General features: G+C 50.0%; 3 protein-coding genes across 3 annotated transcripts in view; all 3 read left to right on the top strand.

Moving 5' to 3' along the window:
- The window catches only part of PRMT8 (protein arginine methyltransferase 8), a 99,877-nt gene extending 83,904 nt beyond the window's left edge, over nt 1-15,973 (top strand). The window contains exons 8-10 of the mRNA XM_050750160.1: nt 5,107-5,257; nt 14,212-14,333; nt 15,101-15,973. Coding sequence (XP_050606117.1) covers nt 5,107-5,257; nt 14,212-14,333; nt 15,101-15,184 — 357 coding nt within the window. The 3' untranslated portion in view covers nt 15,185-15,973. The remainder of the gene's footprint in view (nt 1-5,106; nt 5,258-14,211; nt 14,334-15,100) is intronic.
- The window catches only part of TIGAR (TP53 induced glycolysis regulatory phosphatase), a 1,172,566-nt gene that overhangs the window by 422,031 nt on the left and 727,121 nt on the right, over nt 1-23,414 (top strand). The gene's annotated exons all lie outside the window — the stretch shown is intronic.
- Nucleotides 1-23,414, top strand: part of CCND2 (cyclin D2) — a 734,493-nt gene that overhangs the window by 22,277 nt on the left and 688,802 nt on the right. The gene's annotated exons all lie outside the window — the stretch shown is intronic.

Genomic DNA, 23,414 nt, shown 5'->3' on the forward strand with positions numbered 1-23,414 from the left:
CTGCTGCTTTGCCCACATGGAAACTGTCCTTTGTCCTGGACACAAGCCTTGCTAGGAAGAACTGCACCCGTTGGGATGGAGTGTCACTGTGGCCTTCAGTAAGGACCTCACAGGGCAAATAAACCTAGAATGAACCTCATCAGACCCCATCAGATGCCCCCTCTCTTTAGTAACATCCTGCCTGAGAGGTTTGGCTTTGAGTCTAAGCCTCAGACTCTCCATTCACAGGGTTCTCACTATTTCATTCAGCCTTTTTTCTGGGTCCAGGCAGGATTAATTGTGAGCAAATGTGTCCTTTTGTTTCTCCGTACCAGTCCCTCTGTCCCTGAAGCCTCTTCCTCTTTGTCATCCTAAACAAGAACAAGGAAAGTATGCCCCCAACAAGAAGTTCACCCATAGTGCAAGGCACTTCTGTAAATGTAGAATAGATAGAAGTCTACTGGAGCAACTGAATTTGCCGAAATGACATGTGGCAGTGACATTTACCAGTAGGCATCTGCATGTAATGGCTTCAGCTTGGGGATAAAATTCCTTCAATGTTCTTGGACCCAGGTTGCTCTCTGCCCCGACCCAGCCCCCACTGGCAGGGGTGGCCACTGCATTTCTGTTTGCATTGCCGGACACGTCAGCCACCATCCTGGCTCTCCACTCCCCAGGCAAGAACTAGCAGGGCCTTTCACTTGGTTAGACCTGAGTGTATCCAGGGACAAAGCAGCCAAGGAGTGTCTGGAGGGGTGCGTGTTCTGTACACTCCTTATGAAAATTCCCGGGGCTCTGGTTCTGTCTCAGGACTCGCGACCTGTAATGATTTCCTGTCCCACGCTGGTCCCTTTCTTCCTCCGTGTTCCTGAGAAGGAGAACGATTGTCTGTGTTTGCTTCTGCTTCCAGGAGAGCCCTTCCACCAGCTCTCTCCTGCTAATGTGCTAAGCTACGTCTTGCCGAGTCTGTTGGGAAAACACTTGCCCTTCTTCACACACTTAATTGCTATTTTCATCGCTATTAACATTGCAGAGTGTGACACTTTATTATAATTAAGACTCTATTTTGACCAGACTTCTGCTCTGAGACATCCATTTGTAACATTATTTAGTGGTGGGGATCGCAGCGGCCAGGGGTATTTCTGAGTAATTTATGCTGGCAGAGCCCTCTGTTTCAAGCGAGTCACCTGAGGCCAAGTCAGTGGGTCTCCCTGGGTCTCAGAGCTGCTGTTTCTGCTGCAGAAAAGAGGAAGCCTCCTAGTCGAGGGGCCGGGCTCTGGGGAGTCAGGGTAACTGGAGCTGATATGTAGACTTTGGTTGGGGGTTGGGAGACCTAAGCCCAGAGGACCTTTTTGTCTTTGAAGCCTAGCTACAGCTGATCCCCTCCTCACAGATGGCCTGGATCCCCGCTCCAAAAGACCACCTGCCTTTATTGTTGCCATTATAATGTGCGGCTTCAATACTTTTGGTCCTAAAGGCTTTTGTTCCATCAGAGGCCTCTATTAAGATGCAAATGTCTCAGAGATCTATTGAATGCTGTCAGCTATAAGAGTTGATAGCTGACATTTGGTTGATGGACATCTGACAGCAAGATCCTTTAGAGGTGGAATTCCTGCCCGATGGGGTGAGGGGTGTGTGTGTGTGTGTGTGTGTGTGCGCGCGCACACATGTGATAGAAGGAGAAAGTAACCACGTCTAGATTGTAAGCCATAAGGAGTCATTGAAGGTTGTAGATCCAGAGAGTGACACCGTCTGGATGAACCTTAGTTATGAAGGAGGGGCCTGAGCAAAGAAGGAAGTCTTCAAGCAGGAAGACCTGTTCTGAGAAGATGATTGATGAGTCAACACATATTGCTGTGTATCAGGTGTTGCTGTGCACTGAGGATACAAGCCAATGAGGTGTAGCTTCTGCCACTGAAGGGCTCCAGTGCACCGGCCAGGGCAAGCTTGAAGGTAGTGAGGCTGCTGAGATGAGCCAGCAGTGAGATCGGAAGGCTGTGCTACACTGGTGACCAAGGGAACCAAGAAAGAAAGATACCAGGGATCTTGGAAAGGGCCTGGAGCCTGGCTGATTGGCCCTGAGAAGGTGATGGAAAAGTCAGTAAGGGTAAGACACTGTGATGCCATTAACAACAATACAGGCAACCAAGGCTTGTCCTAAGAGTTTTTGAGCTGGAGGAAACCTGTGGACACCATGTGGCCATGTGGCTGGGAAGGATAATGAGCATTATGAAGGCTGACAGATACTCAGTATAAAAGTTTCCTAGATTTGAGCAATGGCCCACACTAACAGATGACATGTAATGAAGGACCCCTACCCTTGAGGGCTGTGGTGGAGGAAGGGGCTTGGCAGACCTAAATGCAGGCTGAGCCAGCAGTGTGCTCTTTGGGAATACAGGCTGCTATAAGTATGTGGCAATGGAGGGAAATGGAGGACCTGGTGTGGTCAGTGTAAATCTCAGTTTTGCAAGTAGCAGGACCCACCTGGAGGAGAAAGGCCCGGGTGATGAGGGGTCAGACGTCATGACTTATGAGGAATGAATAAAAAGCCAGAGAAAGCTCGTATTGGAGAAGAAAAGGTTTAAGGGAACTGTGTGAGTTGGAACGGATATTTGGCTTCTTCTGTGGGTGGAAGTTACAGAGGGATGAGTGTGAACTTTCTTCATTAGTTTTGAAGAAGGATCTAATGACTAGAGATGCCAGGACATGGACTGATCTGCCTGGCAGATAGTGAATTCTCCATCCCTAAAGGTGTTCAGCAAGCACTAGATAGGTGTTCAGCAAGCACTAGATAGGTGTTCAGCAAGCTCTAGACGGGTGTTCAGCAAGCACTAGATAGGTGCTCAGCAAGCACTAGAAGGGTGTTTAGCAAGCACTAGAAGGGTGTTCAGCAAGCACTAGATGGGTGTTCAGCAAGCACTAGGTAGGTGTTCAGCAAGCACTAGATGAGTGTTCAGCAATCACTAGACGGGTGTTCAGCAATCACTAGATGGGTGTTCAGCAATCACTAGACGGGTGTTCAGCAATCACTAGACGGGTGTTCAGCAAGCACTAGATAGGTGTTCAGCAAGCACTAGACGAGTGTTCAGCAAGCACTAGAAGGGTGTTCAGCAAGCACTAGACGGGTGTTCAGCAAGCACTAGATGGGTGTTCAGCAAGCACTAGATGAGTGTTCAGCAAGCACTAGACGGGTGTTCAGCAAGCACTAGAAGGGTGTTCAGCAAGCACTAGATGAGTGTTCAGCAAGCACTAGACGGGTGTTCAGCAAGCACTATATGAGTGTTCAGCAAGCACTAGACGGGTGTTCAGCAATCACTAGACAGGTGTTCAGCAATCACTAGACGGGTGTTCAGCAATCACTAGACGGGTGTTCAGCAATCACTAGATGGGTGTTCAGCAATCACTAGACGGGTGTTCAGCAAGCACTAGAAGGGTGTTCAGCAAGCACTAGAAGGGTGTTCAGCAAGCACTAGAAGGGTGTTCAGCAAGCACTAGATGAGTATTCAGCAAGCTCTAGATGAGTGTTCAGCAAGCTCTAGATGAGTGTTCAGCAAGCTCTAGATGGGTGCTCAGCAAGCTCTAGATGGCCACTAGAGAGGAGGTTCTTGCCTTGGATAAAAGGCTCAGCTTAAGAAGATGGGCTTTATAATCCCATCAAATTCTGCATGCTTGACCAAGGGCTCACCATTCAATTACTTCTTGTTCCCCATCTTTGGGCTCTAGACACACAGTGTAATTGGCATTTGAATGTGACCTCACCAAGGGCCTCCCACATTCCCCTAAACCTGTAATCTCACCTTCTTCCCAATCAACAGTCAGAGAGCTTCAGCTTCCACAGAGGATGTCATGGCTGCACACCCCAGATCCCAGCAGGACTCTCATCTGATTGGTTCCCTTAACCACTTTTTCTCTGTCCACCCTGGTGGAGTTAGGACTTCTCTTTGAAGGCCCCAGGATACTTTGCATCTGTTTTTCCTTTATTTATCTTAGAAATACATCGAGACAAAAGCCTTTTAATCGCTTTGTTGGTCTTGTTTTCCTACCCTCTGGTCCCTCTCTCCTAATTCCTGCTAACAATTCCATCTTCTGGGCCTCAGGAGGTCCCTGTGGAACCATCCAGGCACACAGATGGCCTTCTGGCTCTTACAGAGTTTTCAGGACAGAGGTCCTTGCCACGCAACCTTGACTAATGGGAAGTTCTTCCTTGCGCCTCCCTAGAATCTGTCGGGATGCATCTTGGGCTCTGGTAGGTTTGCCCTGCCTCACGGGGCCAGCAAGCAGCAGGTCAGCATTCTTCTATAGAAAAGAACAGCACAATGCAGACGTCTTTCAATTCCACCTGCTCCCCATGCGAGATTGATTTTCAGCCATTTTCCAGTTGAAATTCTTAGAGTTATTAGTTCTTCATGTTCCACGTTCCCTGGTCAGAACTGAAAATTCTCACTTCTTATTTTCCCCTTTTATTTATTTTTGAAAACAGTCCAGCCTTGTGAAAAATGGCCAGCAGAACTTTCCTAAGCTCAGTCTGTGACTTTGTAGGCTCAGGTCCTTACTCCTAACGTCATCCTTGAGACCTCCTATTGCTGGGAACTTGAGTATCAAAAAATTGGGGAAGGGGTAGTCTGGTTCATCCACATCACTGGAGGGCCTGATAAAACACAGATTGCCATTTTGATCCAGCAGGTCTGACCCCCTCAGAATTTTCCCCCAGGTACTGTTGGTGCTGATCTTTCAGGGACCACATTTTAAGAATGATGGATGGAGCAGTGCCTGGGTGGACCACTCGAGGCTGCTCTGACAGGTGAAGGGATGCATTGTCTAATTAATCCTCCTGTTCTCTCCCTTCCCCATCATCCCCCTGTCGCCCCAAACCCCCGCAGATTTACCTTCTGAATCCTGCTCCCCTCAGGTTTTGATTCAAATCCATTTGCATCATTGCTTGAGCATACTCTACCCTAGAAAGGATGGAGGAGGTGATTGGGAGGGTGGTGGGGAGCCTGAGAAATTACCCCAAGATCCCTCAGAGAGCTGACAGACCACAGTCTCTCATAGAACGAGGCTGCTGACCAGGACGCAGACTTGGTGGAGGCGATAAGTTCCCGGCATTCTCTCTTCTCTGGGCTGCAGGAGGTGGACATTTACACAGTGAAGACGGAAGAGCTCTCGTTCACATCTGCATTCTGCCTGCAGATACAGCGCAACGACTACGTCCACGCCCTGGTCACCTATTTTAATATTGAATTTACCAAGTGCCACAAGAAAATGGGGTTTTCCACAGGTGAGCTGTTTGTTGCTTCCCAGAGCCTCCTCCCTCTCCCATGCTTCCTCAAGTCTTTGTGGGGTGACCAGAGCTGGCCTTGACTTGGGGAGAAGGAGCTGGGTGTTAGCTGGGTGACACCCATCAACCTCTCCTACCATGGAGGAACTGTGCATCCTTACACTTGTGCTGTCCTAGGGGAAGGTAAATAATGTCGTGGTTGTTACAGCCCAAGTTGAGAGTGTGTTGGATGAGGGAGAGACAGGAGGTAGGGCTCATGAAGGGGTCCTGAGACCCTTCAAATGCATATTTGTTCAGGTAGCATTTTCTGAGCACATTCTGTGTGGTGGGTGTGGATAGAGTTGAATAAGCCTAGTCTGCACTGCCATGCCTCTGTGCAGGACACAGCCTGTCTTGCAGCAGCCTGCACACTGGCCTCTATGTCTCCTTCCCTTCTCCCTTACTTTCACACCAACCCATCCTTCATTAAATCTCTGATGGTGTTCCCCCAAGATCACCCCACTCCCAAATCCCAGCCCCACTTCCGAGGTGCCTCGCTGCCTGCAGTAGATAAGCCCGGCAAATGGGGATCCCATGGCCTGGCCCTGGTCCACTCTCCAGCCTCATTCCTCACCACCCCTCTTGGCCAAGCCCCGTCCCATCTACCCCACAGATGGCCCAGCTTCATTGAGCTCCTTGCTGACTTCTCAACTCAGTGAGGCCTCTTCATTCTCTGGGCCATGGCTTCTGCACACACCAGTCCTTGTCCATCCAGGTGTGTCCTGGAGGTGGGAGGGGCCTTTGTCAGAGGCTCTCATCATCCCCTCTTCTCCTGGGTCAGTCTGTGAGGGCAGCCATAACAAATTACCCAGGTTTGGGGGCTTAACCACACATGCAGTTCTGGAGGCTGGAAGTCCAAGGGCAAGGTGTCAGCAGGGTGGATTTCTGGTGAGGGATCTCCTCTTGCCTTGTAGTTGGCCACCTTCTTGCTGTGTCCTCACGTAGTCTTTCCTCTAGGCTCATGAACACTTGGTGGCTCCATGTGTGTCCTAATTGCCTCTTCTAAGGACACCAGTCAGACTGGATGAAAGTAGTCACCTTTTTTAAAGCCCTTTTTCCAAATACAGTCACATTCTCAGGTACTGGGGATTAGGACTTCAACATGAATTTGGAAGGGGGTTACAATTCAGGTGGTAACACCACCCCTGCCCCATCTCTTCACCTGGTTTCCTGTCTCAGCTCAGGGGTTACCTGATCCCCACCTTCCCTTTGGGTCAAGGTTCGATGTCCTCAGGGCTCCCTGACATCCCGTGCATGTGCCTGTCGTGGTGATGTTTCAAGTGAGACACATGCACAACAGCAAGAAGAAATCAGGACAAAAGGGCATAAAAAGTCAAAGAAAACATTCTCACTCCCAACCCATCCCACTCCCACTCTTCAGAGGCAAATATTGTTATTAATGATTTCTTTTGTATCATTCCACCAGATTTCAGTGGGTGCACAAGCACATGCATATCCATAGACGCCTATTTTTTTGGCTTTTTATTTTGAAATAATTATAGATTCACAGGAAGTTGTAAAAATAGTACACAGAGTTGTGTGAACCCTTTGCCCAGCTGCCCCATTGATGGTGTCTTATGTAAGCGTAGTACAGTATCAAAACTACACTATTTTTTTAAAACTTAGATTGGATCCTACCCTCCGCACTGCCCTCGGCTACCTTTTCTTTATTTAACAATGTTATCTTGGTGATATTCTCATAGCCTCACAGAGATACCTAGCTTCTTTTTTTAAACAACCACACAGGATTCCAACACAGGGCCTATACCACTGTTTATTCAGCATTTTCACTCTTTCTTGCAACCGTCAGTCTCCTGCATGAGTAGGGATCAGATCTCAGTGATCTCTGCATTCTAGGCTTCTAAAGCACAGTTCTTAACAAATGGCTCTAAGACGTGTATGATGATACGAACCCTGCCCTTGAGAATGTGTTCCTATTGAGTCTTCCTGGGAATTGGGAGCATGTCATCAGGGGGTGAGGAGGTGAGTAGTTGCATGTCTAGCAGCGGGAGTGGGGAGGTGAGTTCTACCAGAAATCGAGGACATGATTCTTTACTTCCAGAAGCCATGATGACAATGATGCTTTTTTTCATTTTTTTTTCAGAGACGAGGTCTCACTCTGTCTCCCAGGCTGGAGTGCAGTGGTGCAATCATAGCCCACTGCAGCCTTCACCTCCTGGGCTCAAGTGATCCTCCTGCCTTAGCCACCCAAGTAGCTGGGACTACAGGCACATGTCACCATGCCTGGATAATTTTTAATTTTCTTTTTCTTTGTAGAGATGGGGTCTTGCCTCATTGCCCAGGCTGGTCTCAATGATTCCCTTTTACCTATGGAAAGAGAAGCAAGAGACAGATTAATCTCTTCACAGAAAGGCTTTTCCCAGAACCAGTGCCTCTTGACTACTGAGATTGGGTTTTCTGGTTTCTGTCAGCCAGGCAATGCTGTTGCTTTCCTGCCCTGATCTGGGTCATTATCCGCTGCTGCCCTCCTCACAGGGGCAGTACATGTCTTCCCAGTGGGCAGGAGCAGGCAGGAGGCGGAAGGCGGGTTTCACTTTGATCTTGAAGGATTGAGAGGACTGTGCCTAGCAATGGTGAGAGTGGGGGTAGTGAGGGAGCTGGGGAGAAGCCTTCTTGGGGACAGTGGCTGTGATTGGAAGCTAGGGGTGAAATCACAGGAGCTGGCTCTGCCTATTCAATCACCAGGATGATGTCTAACCCAGGGCCTGCCCTGCTGTAGGTGATGAGAAAGTCAGTGGGCAAGGATACTCTGGAAAAAGTTCTAAGTTTCCAAAGCCCAGGCTCCATCCCTGCAGCTCTCAGCCAGAGTTTTATTTTCCTTGAGATGGTCTATTAATATTTCTAGCCCCAAAATCAAGCAAACAGCTGCTGGACACTGTCTAGAGATGGCTCCCTGGCTCTGTAGTGTCAGGGATGACATTCTTCATGGTCCCATGTGGAGGAGCCTGGATTAAGCTCACATCCAGAATCAAGACATCAGCTCTAGGCTGCCTGAAAGATGGTGAGGGTTTGCCCTGAGTGCTGAAGGCTCTAACCCAGTGGCTTTCCTTCCTAGTCTTTGGTCACACTCCCACCACAGTCCCACGTGGCTCAAAGACCACGGATCTAAACCCAGCTGTGAGCATGCTCCTCTGTCTTTCTGCAGTTATGGTGTTATGCCTCCTCCCTTTTGCACAGAATTCCACATGCTTAGGTTCTGAAGACATTTGGAGGTCCTCCAGTCTCCAGTTTGTCATGCCTTAGGGAAGTGGTTTTCAAAGTGTGGTCGCTGGATGGGTAACATCATCAGTATCACCTGGGAAATTGTTAGGGTTGCAGATTCTCAAGCCTCACCCTGGACCTCCTGAATCAGAAACTCTGAGGGTGGGGGCCGACAGTCTGTGTCTTAACAAGACCTCCAGGTGATGGCGATGCATGTTCCAGCTTGAGGCCCCACTGCCTCTGTGCAAGGCCGCCCTGAACCAGAGGGCTGAGAATTTGACCAATGTTGACTTTCTTCCGGAAAGGCTATTCCACCTCCTCACTCAGGTATACCCTCAGGCCTCACCAAGACTCTTTGTTTTCTGGCTGATGTAGATCCCTCTTCTTGGCACATGCCTATATGGGTAGCAATAGGGGTGGGAGAATAATGTGTTGAGTTGCTTTCTCAGCCACCTTCCTATATCAGCATGGGGGCTCTGTTTCTAGCAGGTAGCCAACTTCTTTCCCAGTTAATGTGGGTTAGCAGCGGGGTATACTCAGACCATCTAGACTCTGACAACAGACTGAGTAACGCTTTCTGTTTTTGTGGATCTCAGATGCACAGACTTAATCTAATTCTTGGCTCATGCCATATGTCATTATTGGACCATTCATGGTTCACTTTTTGCTAATTTATACATTAATACAATGAATATCTATGAACTCACCATGTAACTCAGCAACCAGATTATAAATTAATTACTATTAACTAGAACATAAAATAGTAACTAGAGTAAATTAATAAATACTAACAAAATAAATTAATAAAAACTAATAAATAAAATAAAGGTATTAGTATTACTATTAGAAGGTAAATACATCAGTTAATATTAAAAATAAATAGTTTTTCACTAAAATATAAATATTAACTAGAAAGACCATGGTAATAACTGTAATGATTATAATAATTAAGTATAAATAAATTAATGCATATTCACATTAATTTGCTTACACTTATTAATTCGAGCCATGCCCTGACTCAATGACTGAAATGCTGCTACACCTCTGCATCTTCCTGGATGCCCCACCCCATCCCACCTCCCGTAGAGATGAGCATTATCCTGAATTTTGTGTCCCTTATTCCCTTGCTATTTATGAAAAGTTTGATCACATGGATGTGTGTGCCTAACCAAGGTATTGTTTGGTCTCAGCTGTTTTTGAACTTGATGCAAAGTGTAGCCTGCTGTGTGTGGTCCCTCCACATCAACCCCCAACTGAGTTTTCTGTCTCAGCCCAGCAGTAGCACACTCTGCGGGCCAGTTAGGAGCACATTCCATACCACACAACCTGAAAAATGATCCCTTCTAATGACTCCGACATCTCTGCAGCTCCAGGCAGAGTCTGTCACAAATAGGCACAGACACCCAGGGTTCCAGGCCGTGGCAGCCCGTGGGCACAGTGCCCCCCGACCACAACACATCCTCAGTGGGGTGGGAGTAGAAGTGGGAACTGGGGCCTCTGGGGCTGCTGTGTAATCCAGGAAAGTCAGGTAGCCGGTAGAAGGGCAGGAGCCCCAGCAGACGCAGGCCTGGGTGCAAGCCCTAGTTTTTTCAGGTATCAGCAAGGTAGGCAGATCAGACATTGGAGAGGAGTTTGAGCAAGTTACTTTCTGGGCCTTGGGCTCAGGCAGCCCCTTTCTGCCATTGACATCCCATGACATTGAGTCATTTTCCCACATTAAAGAAGCTTCTTGGTGCATAGTCCTCCATTCTACAAAAGGCTTGTGAATTCTCTAAGGAATATAATTCCAAACTTGCAGCTAGAAAAATTATATCCCAGAAAGGATGACCAGGCACTTAGCCATTGATCAGTGAGGTGGGACGCAGGATTCCATTCCCTTCCCAAAAGCACCAGGAAAACTCTGGTGAGAGGCCAGGCCCTGCCATTTGCACCCTCAGCTCCCTGTATCCCCAAGCCCCATCCTTGGTCATAGCACCCACCCTACTTCTCACTATTTGCCTGAATGTCTTCTCACTGAGGCTGTATGATCGGGGGAGGAGGGGACAACGTGGTGTTCATCGCATTTGCTGTTCCCCAATTCTAGAGCCATACTTGGCCTGTGGCAGGCATCCTAAGTGGAAGTCTGTGGCATGGTGAATGGATGCACGGCACTGGGAATGCCGCAGGCGGTACTGGTCATGCTCACTTCAAAATGTAGAAGGAAAGCTGCCTAAAGCCTAGAATCAGAGAGATTGTGATGGGGAAGGGACTTGTGGGGGGGAGAAAAGGGGTATGTGGGGCCGGAGTGCTAAGAGCTCGGAGGCATCTTCAGAACAGGGAAGGCTGAGAGCCGGTTGTACAATCTGGATGGTCACAGGTGGGCGTGGGGTGGAGGAAGGGAAAGCCTTCCTCCCTGACAAGGAGAACTCTAGATGTTGCCCACAACCCTTTGTTGAGTGCCTACCCTTGTGCATGGTGACATTCTGGATCTTTTTCAGTACATTCTCCACCACTAGAGAGAGGCGGCATACCTTTGCAGGCCAGAGCCATAGTTGATGAACTAATAAAATCATATACCACTGTAATGACCAAAGACTTGCCTGATGCAATGGCTTGGTATGTCGCTAACATGGGCCTAATATGTTTTAGGTAGGGTGGCTGCGTAACTCTTCTTTCCATTAAGGACACGTTTGCAGTTGAAGGGAAGAGCTATTAATCATTATGCCAGGAAAACAGATGCGAACTGGAACTGTCCTGGGCACAGCAGGAGGTTGGGTCATCCTTAGTCTATAATCCTTTCCCCTTCTCATCTCATCTCACCCTCACAATGCCTCAGGAGATAAATATCATGACCCATATTCTGCAGATGCAGAAACGGAGCCCCAGGTCACACCACTAGTCAGTGGCAAAGCGGAGACTGGACACTGGGCTATTGTCACCTAATTAAATGTCTTTCCCACTCTACCTTCCCAAAGGAGGTCAGGAGATGCACTGGGATTCAGCCATGGCTGTGTGTCTACATCACCTGCCCCTCCACGCCCCCAGAATTACTGACTTCAAATCTCTTGGAGTAGAATCAAAATACTGACTTTTACTAAGTTTCTCCTGGACACTTTGATGGAGAACCAGGATTGGGAAAACTGGTTTAGACAATTACTCCATGGCTAATGGACCCATCATGGAAATGAGATGTTTATGGATGTTCTTAACCCTTTGATGTTGATATCAAGGAAAATAATCATCTTCCTCCAGCTCAAAGCCGGCATGTTTTGGGGACTACCATCAGAGGCGGACCCAGTGGCTGGCAAATCTGGGCCAGGAAGTCTCTGGGGGTCTCATAAGGCGTCGGATTAGGTGACAGAAGGAGGCTGCTTGAATTCCCTTGCCTGAAGTTCTTTAGGAACAGGAGAGAGACACCTGTCTGAGCTGGTGTAGGTGGAAGTGGGGGCGAGAGTGCTGTCAGTCATACACTGACAGTCTCCACACATAACCAGAAACTATCTTTTGACTATTTAGAGGTAGCTGGCAGAGAAGGTTGTTGGGAGCAGGTGGACTTTGTCTGCAGACAGCAGTATGCCCTGGAGGCCAGAAAGGCTCGATGTGTTCAGGAACCCAGGCAGGGTCTGAAAGGGACAGACTGCACCTTCATGATCCTCCTTCCCCTTCCAAATGTGCAGGCTGCACTTTCTCCCCATGACCTTGAGTTTGCATCGATTTCCCAAATGCACACATGGAGGGCTACTTGAGTCTCTCTCCAAACCACTGACATTTGATCAAGCCAGTTCATTGTGAAGGGCAGAGAAACACAGACTCTTCAGTGCTGCTAAAATAGGCCTTGGGGTTTTGAAAGCTCTTAGAGGTCACCAGGTCTGAGTCAGTGCATGATAAAGCCCCAGTCGGTGCTGTGTGAACACCTGCCAGGATGGACCTCAGGTGGCTCATACGATTGTGGGACAGCTCTAATTCTTCTTGGTAAATTAAAAATCTGCCTTCTAATGATTCCTAGTGACTAGCCTTTGTTCTGCCCCCAAAGCCGTGATAAGGCCACATGTAAGTCTTTCCATGTGACAGCTTTTGAAGTATTTTGGAGACCCTTATCTTATCCCCAAGTCTTCTCATCTTTATCATTGGTTCTAAAAAAAAAAGAAGGGAAATTCTGGTAGAGGAATGCAACAGCCCAAACCAAGAGGAACTTCCTGTAATAAGATGGGTTCTTCTACAGTCTAGATTCCAAAGGGCCCCAGTGTAACCGGACACGTACGAGTACATTGAAACACCATAGACACTTGCTCTTTGGGTTCTTACCATCATTCATGTATTCAATACTCATAGATCTACCACGCACAGAGGCAGGCACGAGGAAGCAAGGCTGACCCCATCCCTGCCCTCATGGAGCTTGCAGTCCATGGAGGATGCAGACAAATGGGGGTGGGGGAAAGACATTTATCTTGTGTGATACACACTGCAATAACAGAAGGTCAGGGTGCCTTGGGAGCTCTCAATCCAGGTTTTGCGGGTCAGGCAAGGCTTCCCAGAGAAAGTATGAGGAAGTGAGAGGCTGGAAAGGAGGGAGAGGAAGAATTTCAGAGACAGCTGCTGGCGAGGATGATGGCCTGTGAGGCAGGATCCCTCACATTTAATGGGAGAATATGTCGTGTGCTGAGAGGGAAGGGAAGAGACTCAATGGCAGACATGGGGGAGGTGCAAGTACCACTATGGCTTTGGGTCATGCAGGATGAATGAGCTGTGGGCCAGCATTAGGGCTGTGGGACAAGAACCATCCCTCATTTCTTTCTGATCCAGTTAGGAAGATACATTTGAAACCCTGGGCCAAGGTGCTAGGTTTAGCTCCCCATGCATAGAGAAGCAGGCAGGGAAAGCTTTTTTTTTTTTTTTTTTTTTTTTTTGAGACAGGGTCTCACTCTGTCACCCAGGCTAGAGTGCGGTGGTACAGTCATAGCTCACTGCAACCTTGAACTCCCAGGCTCAATGGATCCTCCTGCCTCAGCCTCCTGAGTAGCTGAGACCACAGATGTGAGCTACCACGCTCGGCTAGTTTTCTCATTATGTTGCCCAGGCTGGTCTTGAACTCCCAGGCTCAACCAGTCCTCCTGCCTCAGCTTCCTAAGTAGCTGGAATTACAGCTATGGGCCACTATGTGTGCCCAGCAGGGAAAGCTATTTGTAAGATTGAGGACCAAGTACCTGCCATTATCAGTGGATCTGGGGAAACTGGTTTAGCTGTGGGGTTTGCATGAACGATGACATTTAAGGGGAGATAGGAGGGCCTACTCTACAAATCCCATCCCCACGCTGTCTGAACATCTTCATTCTGTTGAACTAATTAAAAACAGCAGCATGTTCAGACACATGTATGTCGATGCATTGAGTGGGTGACAAGGCATTCATCATCCATCCCTTGCTATGAACTTGTAGTATCAGGTTGTCTGTCTTCTGATCCCCAGCTAAGATCAGCACTGAGGGGATGGAGATGTGATGGGAGGAGAGGCCACTGGGGCTGAGTGGGAGTTCTGATGGGGCTTGGAGGTGGGCTATAAGGACTATGCACCTGACCCAACAAGAGTGCTGGGGCGGGTGGTTTCAGTGAGTCCCGGGGGAAGCCCAGTAACTTCTATGCAGGGTCCCAGCCTCATCCCTTTGGAGACATCATCTTTGACTCTTTCTTCCCACCTCCCCTGTTCTTTGACCCCTCAGCCCCCGATGCTCCTTACACCCACTGGAAGCAGACCGTCTTCTACTTGGAAGATTACCTCACTGTCCGGAGGGGGGAGGAGATCTACGGGACCATATCCATGAAGCCAAATGCCAAAAATGTGGTAAGTGCCGAGGCCACCTGTGTCACAGAGTGGGGCCTGGGACATAGGGGAGAAGGGCCCCACGGAGCTGGCTCACTCAGGACCCACTTGCCCAGGTTCTTAAGTGTCTCGTGAACAATCAGAAACTTACTGAGGGAGGCGGTTGGTAGCCACATGTGGACGTGACTGGGCCTCATTGAGGGACTCATGCTTGATCCCTCAAACTCTGCAAATAGAGGTTTTCCCTGGGTCCAATTCTGGACTGTCTCGGCTTTGAAGACAGCTTCCAGCTCTTTCTGTGAGAGGCTTTCAAATAAATGGGTCCTACCTCATTTAGCATGAGCTGGGCCAGGAGTTAAGCTCCTGGTGGCTGGAGGATGTTTGGCGTGCATCTCTTCAGCTGGCCTAGTGCGAGGGAGACTGGCTGGCGCTTTCTGGGCAGCCCCAGGTGTGGGCACGTGCGCTAAAAGTATCTGCAAAATGCTGGGAAGGTCACCTCACAGAACACTCAACCACCCCAATCAGTTTACTTCCAGGATGAACTCGGAACATTTTTTTTTTATCAGAGCAGGAAGGATTTAGGGAGAAATGGAAGAACTTCCTGTGAAGACAAGGAGGGAGCAGAATGAATTCCTGTGGGCTGTTCAGGGGAACGTCTTAGCCAGAAAGCTTTAAGACGCCGGTGCTACCCATCCCTGTGGTGCCGGGGGCAGGCGGTGCCAGAGAGTGGGGCTGTGGCCTCGTACCCAGACGGCTGCCTGACCCTTCGCTCTCTCTTTGCCTTGCAGCGAGACCTCGATTTCACAGTAGACTTGGATTTTAAGGGACAGCTGTGTGAAACATCTGTATCTAATGACTACAAAATGCGTTAGCACACGTGGGAAGCTGCAGAGAGCAAGGAGAAAAGGAACTCTCGCCTCGATCTGCCGTGCCGTCCCAAAGAATACCGTTTGCAGGACTACACACCTGAAAACCAGAGTTTTCAACTCTGCCTTGAAGACTGGTGAACTCCCCAGGGCTCCCGCGGACTCCGCCACTGGACAGAAGGCCTCCAGCCCCTCCGCTCTGCCCTGGGAGCCCTTCACGAAGGCTTTGTGTTGCCAACAAAGAGCGACCTCGCGTGCTGTGGCTGGGCCCCGAGGGTGGAAACGTATTCGCGTCTCCCCGTCTCCTCCTTAACTGTGACTCTCCGGGTCTTCCGAGTTTTGCATGCTGCGGGTGTCTAGGACAGACTGCTTCTACTAGAACCTGGAGACATAGCATCTTTGATAGCATAAGCCAGACTATCTGTGTGCGGTGGCGTGTGTGTGCGTGCACGTGTGAATGCGAGCAGCAGAGCTGATATTTACCCACAGATACCTGTATATGCATGCATATACAACCAAGTGGGTAGACCTAGGTGTTCACTCAGAAGGGTGTGTGCGTGTGTGCGTGCGCGTGTGCCTAGAATATATATTACTCTCAGAGGAGATTCTGTTGCTTTTGAATAGGAATTTGTTTTGTGATTAGTTCGCCCCTTCCCCACCCCTTACCAGATGTTAAGCAGCTATGAAACATTCTCTGTACTAGCTCTGGTCTCCTTTTGACTGGACTGTGGCTCTGAACCCTGAGCATATACCACGGACTCCGTGGGCGCTCAATAAATACACATGAGAACAAAACCGTGGGATGGCTGGTTCCTTGTGCTGTGAAGTGGGAGGGCTGGGGGAAAGCCAGAGGCCACCATGGTGTAGCGACTCAAGGGCAGCAGCACCTATGTGGGTTCACATTTGCTCCTCAGCAGAGAGGTCAGGGCTGGCCTAAGAGCATCTCTCCCTTGATCTCTGAGGGGTCCTGCCTTAGAGGGTGAGAAGAAGGTCATGGAGCTGGGACTGGGGACAGGAGCTAACCAAGAGTGCACCAGAATGGACGGCTATGCATAGCCTGGAGACCTGTTAGGAAAACGTCCAGCCTTGGTTCAGGGGAGGTAACAGTGGAATCTATGAAGGATGGAAATACAACGTACTTTGCAGGGCGTGGTGGAGTGTTTTGGTTTGGTCTGGTCTGGAGTTATGCTTTAGCTTCCAAGACCATGAGTCTCATCTATGTCACCTCCCTGGAAAGAGACATTCCAGGTGGGGGAAGGAAGAGAGGCCATTTAGAGATGATGGGTGGAGTTGATGGGATCCAGGAATGGGGAAGGTGCAGGGGAGACCTCGGGCCTGGCTTTGCATGGGTGGGGAGTGCTGGTGATGGCAGGGCCCCTGGATAATGACAACTGAACCCAATGGCAATGGCCTCTGCACTTCCATAACCTTCTGATGTCCATGGACTTTGTCAATTCCGTGAAGCCTTGGGAGTTACACACAGAGGCCTTACCCCAGCCATTTGGTAGCTGAGGTGAGCTGGGCCAAGGTCTCAAGTCCCAGTTAACGTGCCCTCCCCTGCCCTGCACTGATTCTTCCGAGCCTCGGGCCCAGAGGCTAAGACTGTCTTTTTTATGCTTAGAGAAAAACACAGTGAAAATTATTTAATGCTTTTTGTGTAGATGTATCGGGCAAGAAAAATAGAGAAACTTAAGAGGGGACAGAAGCAAGTGTGCTAGAGGAGAGAGGAGATTGAAGGAGGACATTGGAGTGGGGGCTCCCTCGGGGGGCCTTTGAGGAGAGCTCAGGAGTAGGTTTCCATTGTGGTGAGAGTTGGGGTCCCCTGGATTCTGCCTACTGACCTGGTCTAGCCTTGGGCAGGAAGCCCATTCAGCCTGGTGCAGGATCCCATCCATGGTCAACCAGCAAAATCCCACACTGTCAGGAGCCCAGTGGAGCAGTCAGAATGATGGCCTTCTGGGTGCTCCAGGCATTTGGGGTCTGCAGGCATCCCTGACACCCCAGGACCTGGGGAGGCTGCTGGGGCAAGAGGCTTGGGGGAGGACCAGACTGAGCAAAGGCCCAGCAATCTTTTGGGCCTCTCTGGCCATCAGAGGAGAAGAGGGTCATCCCAGGGGCCTATGCTGCACCCACCCCCATCTTTAGCTTTCTGGAGCGGTGCAACCCCTGGGCTGCCGCACCATCACCCCTCCCTGCCCCTGGGCTGCAGAAGGGAAGCCTGCAATGCATAAGGGATCAATTTCACAGCAGCCTCCTCCTGCCGGCTCAGGGGAATGCTCCAGTGGGAATTGTCATTTATCTCCCTCCGATTCAGTGGGAAATAAGCAATCTCTGCTTCCCACAGCCTCTGAATGGAAGTCAGTGCTTCAGATGAGATCTCGGACGACAACAGAGATGCTATGAAGATGACTTCACTGATGAAACCTGTTTTTTCCCTGACTCTTTGCCTCTTTTTCGTTTTTGAGATTGTACAAAACCCTTTAGAGACTTTCTCGCCTGTCACTCTTCTCCTGCTCTGGGGAACTTTGCCCTTCCATTCCCAACTCGCTTCTCCCAAAACGTGGTCCTCTTTTGTGACTGCATCTGGGCTTGTCTGTACAGAGGCCACTCTGTGCTTGTTCTGAAGTCCATGGAGGCATAGTTTCTCTCCCTTCCTAAACCACAAGCTCCAAGGGCAGGGACCTGCCTGAAGAGAGCAGAGTGAGGGTGGCTGGGAAGAGAGTGGCAGCTGACCCAGCACTTGCTTGACTCCCACGGATATGTGCCCATGAGCCCCTGCCCCCCACCCAGGACCTGCAGGCTCCGGCCTCTTCTATTTGTGCTCCTTGGGAGATGCCAATATTTTTTTTACTTCATAAAAACCACCCCATGGAGGCCATCTGCCCTAGACAGACACAAGCCTCTGTAAACTCTATGGGCGGAAATGAGGTCTTAGCCAGGCCCTCCCTGAACCCAACTCTGAAGCCTCCGTCTCCCCTTGACGTCATACCTGCAATCCCACCTACAGACGCCACCTCACTCCAGACCTCAGTAGTGGCATGAAATTAAGCCAGACATCTTGGCCCGTCTCTGCACCGTGTTCACCTGGCCTGGAGTCTGTCCCCCGCCTAGTGGCAGTTCTGATTACCCGGCATGTGCCCTGCCTTGATCTCCTTGGTCTCACATAGTATGAGGACTCTATCTTGTTCTTGCAAATCCCCCTGCCTACCACATCGAGGGGCCCAGCCCTGTTTTTGGAGCCCTCTTCCTGAAGAAACATTTTTCAGGATCCCTGCTACCTGCCTGGGGTTCTGACTAGCATCTCTCTGGATACCTTGTTTCTGAGCACAGCCCTACCTAGGGGCATCTAGATTTCCTTAGAACCCTAGGCTGTGGCATATTATACCCAGACCTTTATTTTGTTGTCTGGTGACTTCCAACCTAAGTCTGACTTCCCGAAGACAGGTGATCTGTCTCCTCAGCACGTGTCTAACCACAGTGGATGTGCTGAGCTCCAGGTCTGGAGCCTCCAATGTCCCCGTCCCATTGGAAGCAATTAGTTCATATTCAGCAAAGGCTCAGACACAACATATTCCAGTACTGGATACTTAAGAGGCTCCAGGCACTGACCTAGGAAGCAGCAATATAGCAGACAGCAGGCATAATGGAACTCGGTGATTGTTAGTGTCTAGCTAGGCTGGGCCTGCTCTTGCCCAGATCTCAAGAAAATAAGGTCCCTCTGCTATTGCCCTACCAGCTCCAGCTCTACCCATCTCACCCCGAGGGCCAGCCACCGTTCTTAGCCCAGCTCTGCAACACAACCTCTGTCAGAGTAGGTGGTGAGCTATGTTGCTGGTTGGCTTATCTCAGTCACTAAGCCCTAGAAACAGAAAGAGAACATGCTTGAATTTCCTGCTGTCTGTGAATTCCATGGTGGGGTGGGGGGCAGCCTGTCATGTTCAGAGAATGACAGTGCTCCGGGAGGCCCAGGGCCCTTTTTAAAGCTGGCAGTAGGTCATTTCTCACAATGGAAGTGCCAAAGGGAGTGTGCCAACCATTAGCTGACACCTAAGGCTGGAGAGCAGCTGGACCAAACGGGGCAGAGAAAGCCATAGCATGCGGGTCACCAGACCCAGGCCCCTGCTGTCCCCATTTCCAAAGGCAGCCATCAGCTGCCGCACAGCTCTGCCGCATGACAGGAGTTTTAGAGCCAAGGAACCTAGTCACCTCCCAGCACAGCTGCTTACTAACGATGTGACCTTGGGCAAGTCACTATGAGACTCAATAGCTTCTTCTGCTGAAAAGCAGACAACTCAGAACGAAATGAATATAAAATGTGTTTGAGAAACGCAAAGCACAATGAGATTCTAGTGATAACTGCTGCTTCAATAGCCGTTCTGCTCTGGATTGCAATTCTGCTCTTGAGAGGCACATTTAGTTGACCGAGTGGAACCCCATGCATCTGCAAAGGCCCTGAGGGCAGCAGGCGCCGCGGTCAGAGCCGAGGGCAGCAGCAGCCCAGGGTTTGGGGCAGCACTTCAGGTGACAGGCTTGCAGAGCTTTCCAAAAGCCCTGGGCGGAAGTGGCCTGCTTCAGGGCTCCGGTTCACTGGCTCTTTAAGTGCTTCAAAAGTGGCCTGTGGAGATCTTAAAACCCATCTCCTAGCCCTCTGGCACGCTGGGACTAACTGGCACCCATGTATGTCCCTCCAGGGCACCAATAGGTGTATGTCTTTCCGTTAGAATGAAAAGATCCTCAGTTGTAGAGAAGCCACAGACCCACCTGGGGCACTTGGGCAGGGCCTCACCTGGCTGCCTCCGCATCCGTTTCTAATCACGAGAACTTGCTGGTGACCTTGAGACCGCGCCTAGCGTACTAAGCCCAGTGCCTGCTTTGCATACCAGGGAGAAGAGCAGAAGATAATCCAAAGTGTTATTTTACTTTGGAATTCAACACATGCTGCTTTTCCTGGGAGAATTATTCCTTTAGCATATTTAGTTTCAGTTAATAATCTATTGAATGTGTATCCTTGGAGTACCTATTCTCTTTGATGGCCAGAGTTAGCGGCTTGGAAGCACATTCTGGGGACCGGCAAGGGGAATGGGGTGGGGACTGGCAAGGGGAACGGGGTGGGGACCAGTCTGAGAGCCTAATCTTGATGGCAGTAACAGCCACATCAATGCTTAAGACTTGTTAGGCTACACTTATCAGGAAATTACCAACCAACTCCCGACTGTCAGAAATTTTGCCATTGATATGTCAGAGGCACGTTCCACTACGGCGTTGAGTCAGAAGGCAACAGAAGAACAGAACTGCAGGGGTCCTTCTCTGTGCCCAGGGAAGGACCGGGCCTCCCGAGAAAACATCTGTGCAGGAACGGGCAGCAAAACCTAGAGACGTGGAAACGGTATGTTCTCTGCTGGTATATTCCCAGCTCTGTGGTCTGGGAATACGGTGTCACCACGAAACATGGAAGATCTGTTAGGAGGCAGGAGGGAGGTACACTCACTCAGCACCTGTTTCCTGCATGCTGGGCACGGCGTGCAGATGAAACTTGGGGAGCTACTTCTTTTTCGGCACGAGGCCCCGGTTCTGCACCCAGTTGGAACTAGGAGCACTACATGAGTGGTCTCTCCTGACGTCCTCCACTCCATACATATTTCTTGGGTGCCTCCTGTGTAGCAGGCTTCTTGCTAGGTGCTGGGAATACAGCACTGAACAAAAGAGATGCCAGCCTGCTCTCTTGGAATTTACTGGCTGCTGGAGAAGCAGACACTAAAGAAGAGGGATAAATATTATGAAAAGGAAGCAGAGGCTGAGGGAGTTAAGAGACTGTTATTTAGAGCCTGAGAACAACAGAGCTTCCCTGAAGATAGGACTTTAAACAGAGCCTTAAAAACTGGGAGAGGAAGGGGAGATGGAGGAAGGATCCAGCAAAAATAGCCAGTGCCAGGGCCCAGCCCAAAGGAGTCCAGAGAGCTTGGCACAACTGAAAAAGAGGAGCCCGCAGAGGACCAGGGGAGAACCCAGAGAAGGGAGGCCTGAGATACAGTCTGGGCTCCATGGTCAAGGGCCTTGCAAACCATGTCAAGGACACATTTTCCTTAGGCAGTGAGAAAACACTGAAGGCTTTTAATCAATGAGGAAACACTAAAGGCTTTTTAGTCCTGAAAGTGACAGGACCAGATTTGCATGCCACACATGCTCACCATCTAACGAGCTCAATTTGGCAATTGTTTCCCTGGAAAAATGGTAATACGCTTAACCCATTGCCTACTTCAGAAAATCAACCACAGAGCAGGTCATCTGTAAAACCGGCAGAACCTCTAGGAACCACGAGAGAAGGATGGGGACTGAGGCTTCTTTTGGTTGCTGTTGTTGACAGTGGCTTGAATACAGATCGCTTCGTTTTAGGATTGCCTTGTTGACCCGGAGGGAATCTGCAACCGGCCAATTTGTGCAACTCTGAGATCATTTGCATCGTCCTGTCTGGTGTCATGTCATACTGTTCTTCCCAGGAGGACAGCCTCCTCCTGGCTCAGAGTATGTCATCATCTGGGAGGGGGAAGGCAGGTGGAAGGGTCGGTGCAAGGCTGGATCTGCGTTTGGGGATTGTTCTTGTTGCTTCAAGCCCTGGGCAGCTGTTTCCAGGGGAGCAGAATGCTTGGCATCACTTTCAACTCACAGCACATATTCTTGAAGCATCTTTCAGAGGCTCCGTGGGTTGTAATGGGTTTCTGATATCATGACAACTGCTTTTTGGCCATGGCTGGTTAGCTCCGCTGGATAGAGCATCAAACTTCAAGCCAAAGGCGCAGGCTTCATAGACACGCAGCTCTGTTGCATGGGCATGGATGATGCCTTGAACTCCAGCCAGCCATGGAGATGAACAGGCCTGGGGTTGAGCCTGGCTCCCCCAGTGAGTAGCTGAGACTGGCAGCGAGTTACTGGAATTGGCTGCTCCTGTGTGAATTCTTTCCCCGTTAGATGGGGAGGATAATAACACCTTTCTCCCAGGGTTGCTGCCAGTGTCAAATGACACTGAAGGATTTAAATGAGATCCTGTGAGATCACATGGTAATGCACCCCAGGGCACAGGCAGCTGCTTATAAACGGCAGCTCTTTCTCTTCCTGGAACTGAGGGCTCCAGACAAGAACATGCAGATGACTCTGGGCTCTCCCAGGGAGAGAAGGAAAAACAAGTCCAAGGAGAGTCTCTCTCCACAATGGGTCGGAGTGCTGGCTTCACGTGGCCAAAGAAAGAAGGCATAGGATCCTGTGTTGCTTGTGAATGATTCCAAAGGTGGCTTTGGAGATACCTAGATTAGAAATGCCAGGGGAGGGCCGGGCGCGGTGGCTCAAGCCTGTAATCCCAGCATTTTAGGAGGCCGAGGCAGGCGGATCACGAGGTCAGGAGATCAAGACCATCCTGGCTAACACGGTGAAACCCCGTCTCTACTAAAAATACAAAAAATTAGCCGGGCGTGGCGGGGGCCTGTAGTCCCAGCTACTCCGGAGGCTGAGGCAGGAGAATGGCGTGAACCCGGGAGGCAGAGCTTGCAGTGAGCCGAGATCACGCCACTGCACTCCAGCCTGGGCAACAGAGCGAGACTCCATTTCAAAAAACAAAAAAAAAAAAGAAAAAAAAAAAAAGAAATGCAAGGGGAATTCAGAGCAGGGCCAGGACTTCCAGGCATCTGAGGTCATTAAACGTGACTCGGGGCCTGAGGCTGCCTATTGCAGAGTGTGGAACGGGCCAGTCGGCAGGAGGTTTCCCATGGTGTCCTAGACTGAGGACCCAGAATGACCTGAGATAAGAAAAAGCACAGGGTAGTGGTTAGGAGTGTGGACCCTGGAGCCGGAGGAGCCTATTCAAACCCTGATTCTCCCACTTCTGGCTGTGTAACCTTGAGCAACTCATTCAGCCCCTCTGCCTCAGTTTCCTGTCCTACAAACGGTGGGAATCCTGTTATCTACCCTGTGGCACTGGGTAAGAGTTAAATGAGAAGCATGCCAGGTATGAGATGAGCAATACATAGACTAGCTGCTCCTCCTGGGAATTCTGCCAGGCTTTGCACACCTCCAGGACTCGGGCACATTGGCTCTTCTGAGCCCCACAACCTGGCTCCCGTGCTCTCTGGAGGTGTACGAAGCCCACCATCTGTGCCCCACACTCGCCAGGCTGCATTTTCAGTATCTGTTTTTGTGTCTGTCTCCCCGGGAGACTGTGATCTCCTTGAGAGCAGGCTCTGCATCC

The sequence above is a fragment of the Macaca thibetana genome, chromosome 11 (assembly GCF_024542745.1).
Source record: "Macaca thibetana thibetana isolate TM-01 chromosome 11, ASM2454274v1, whole genome shotgun sequence".
Lineage (NCBI taxonomy): Eukaryota > Metazoa > Chordata > Mammalia > Primates > Cercopithecidae > Macaca > Macaca thibetana.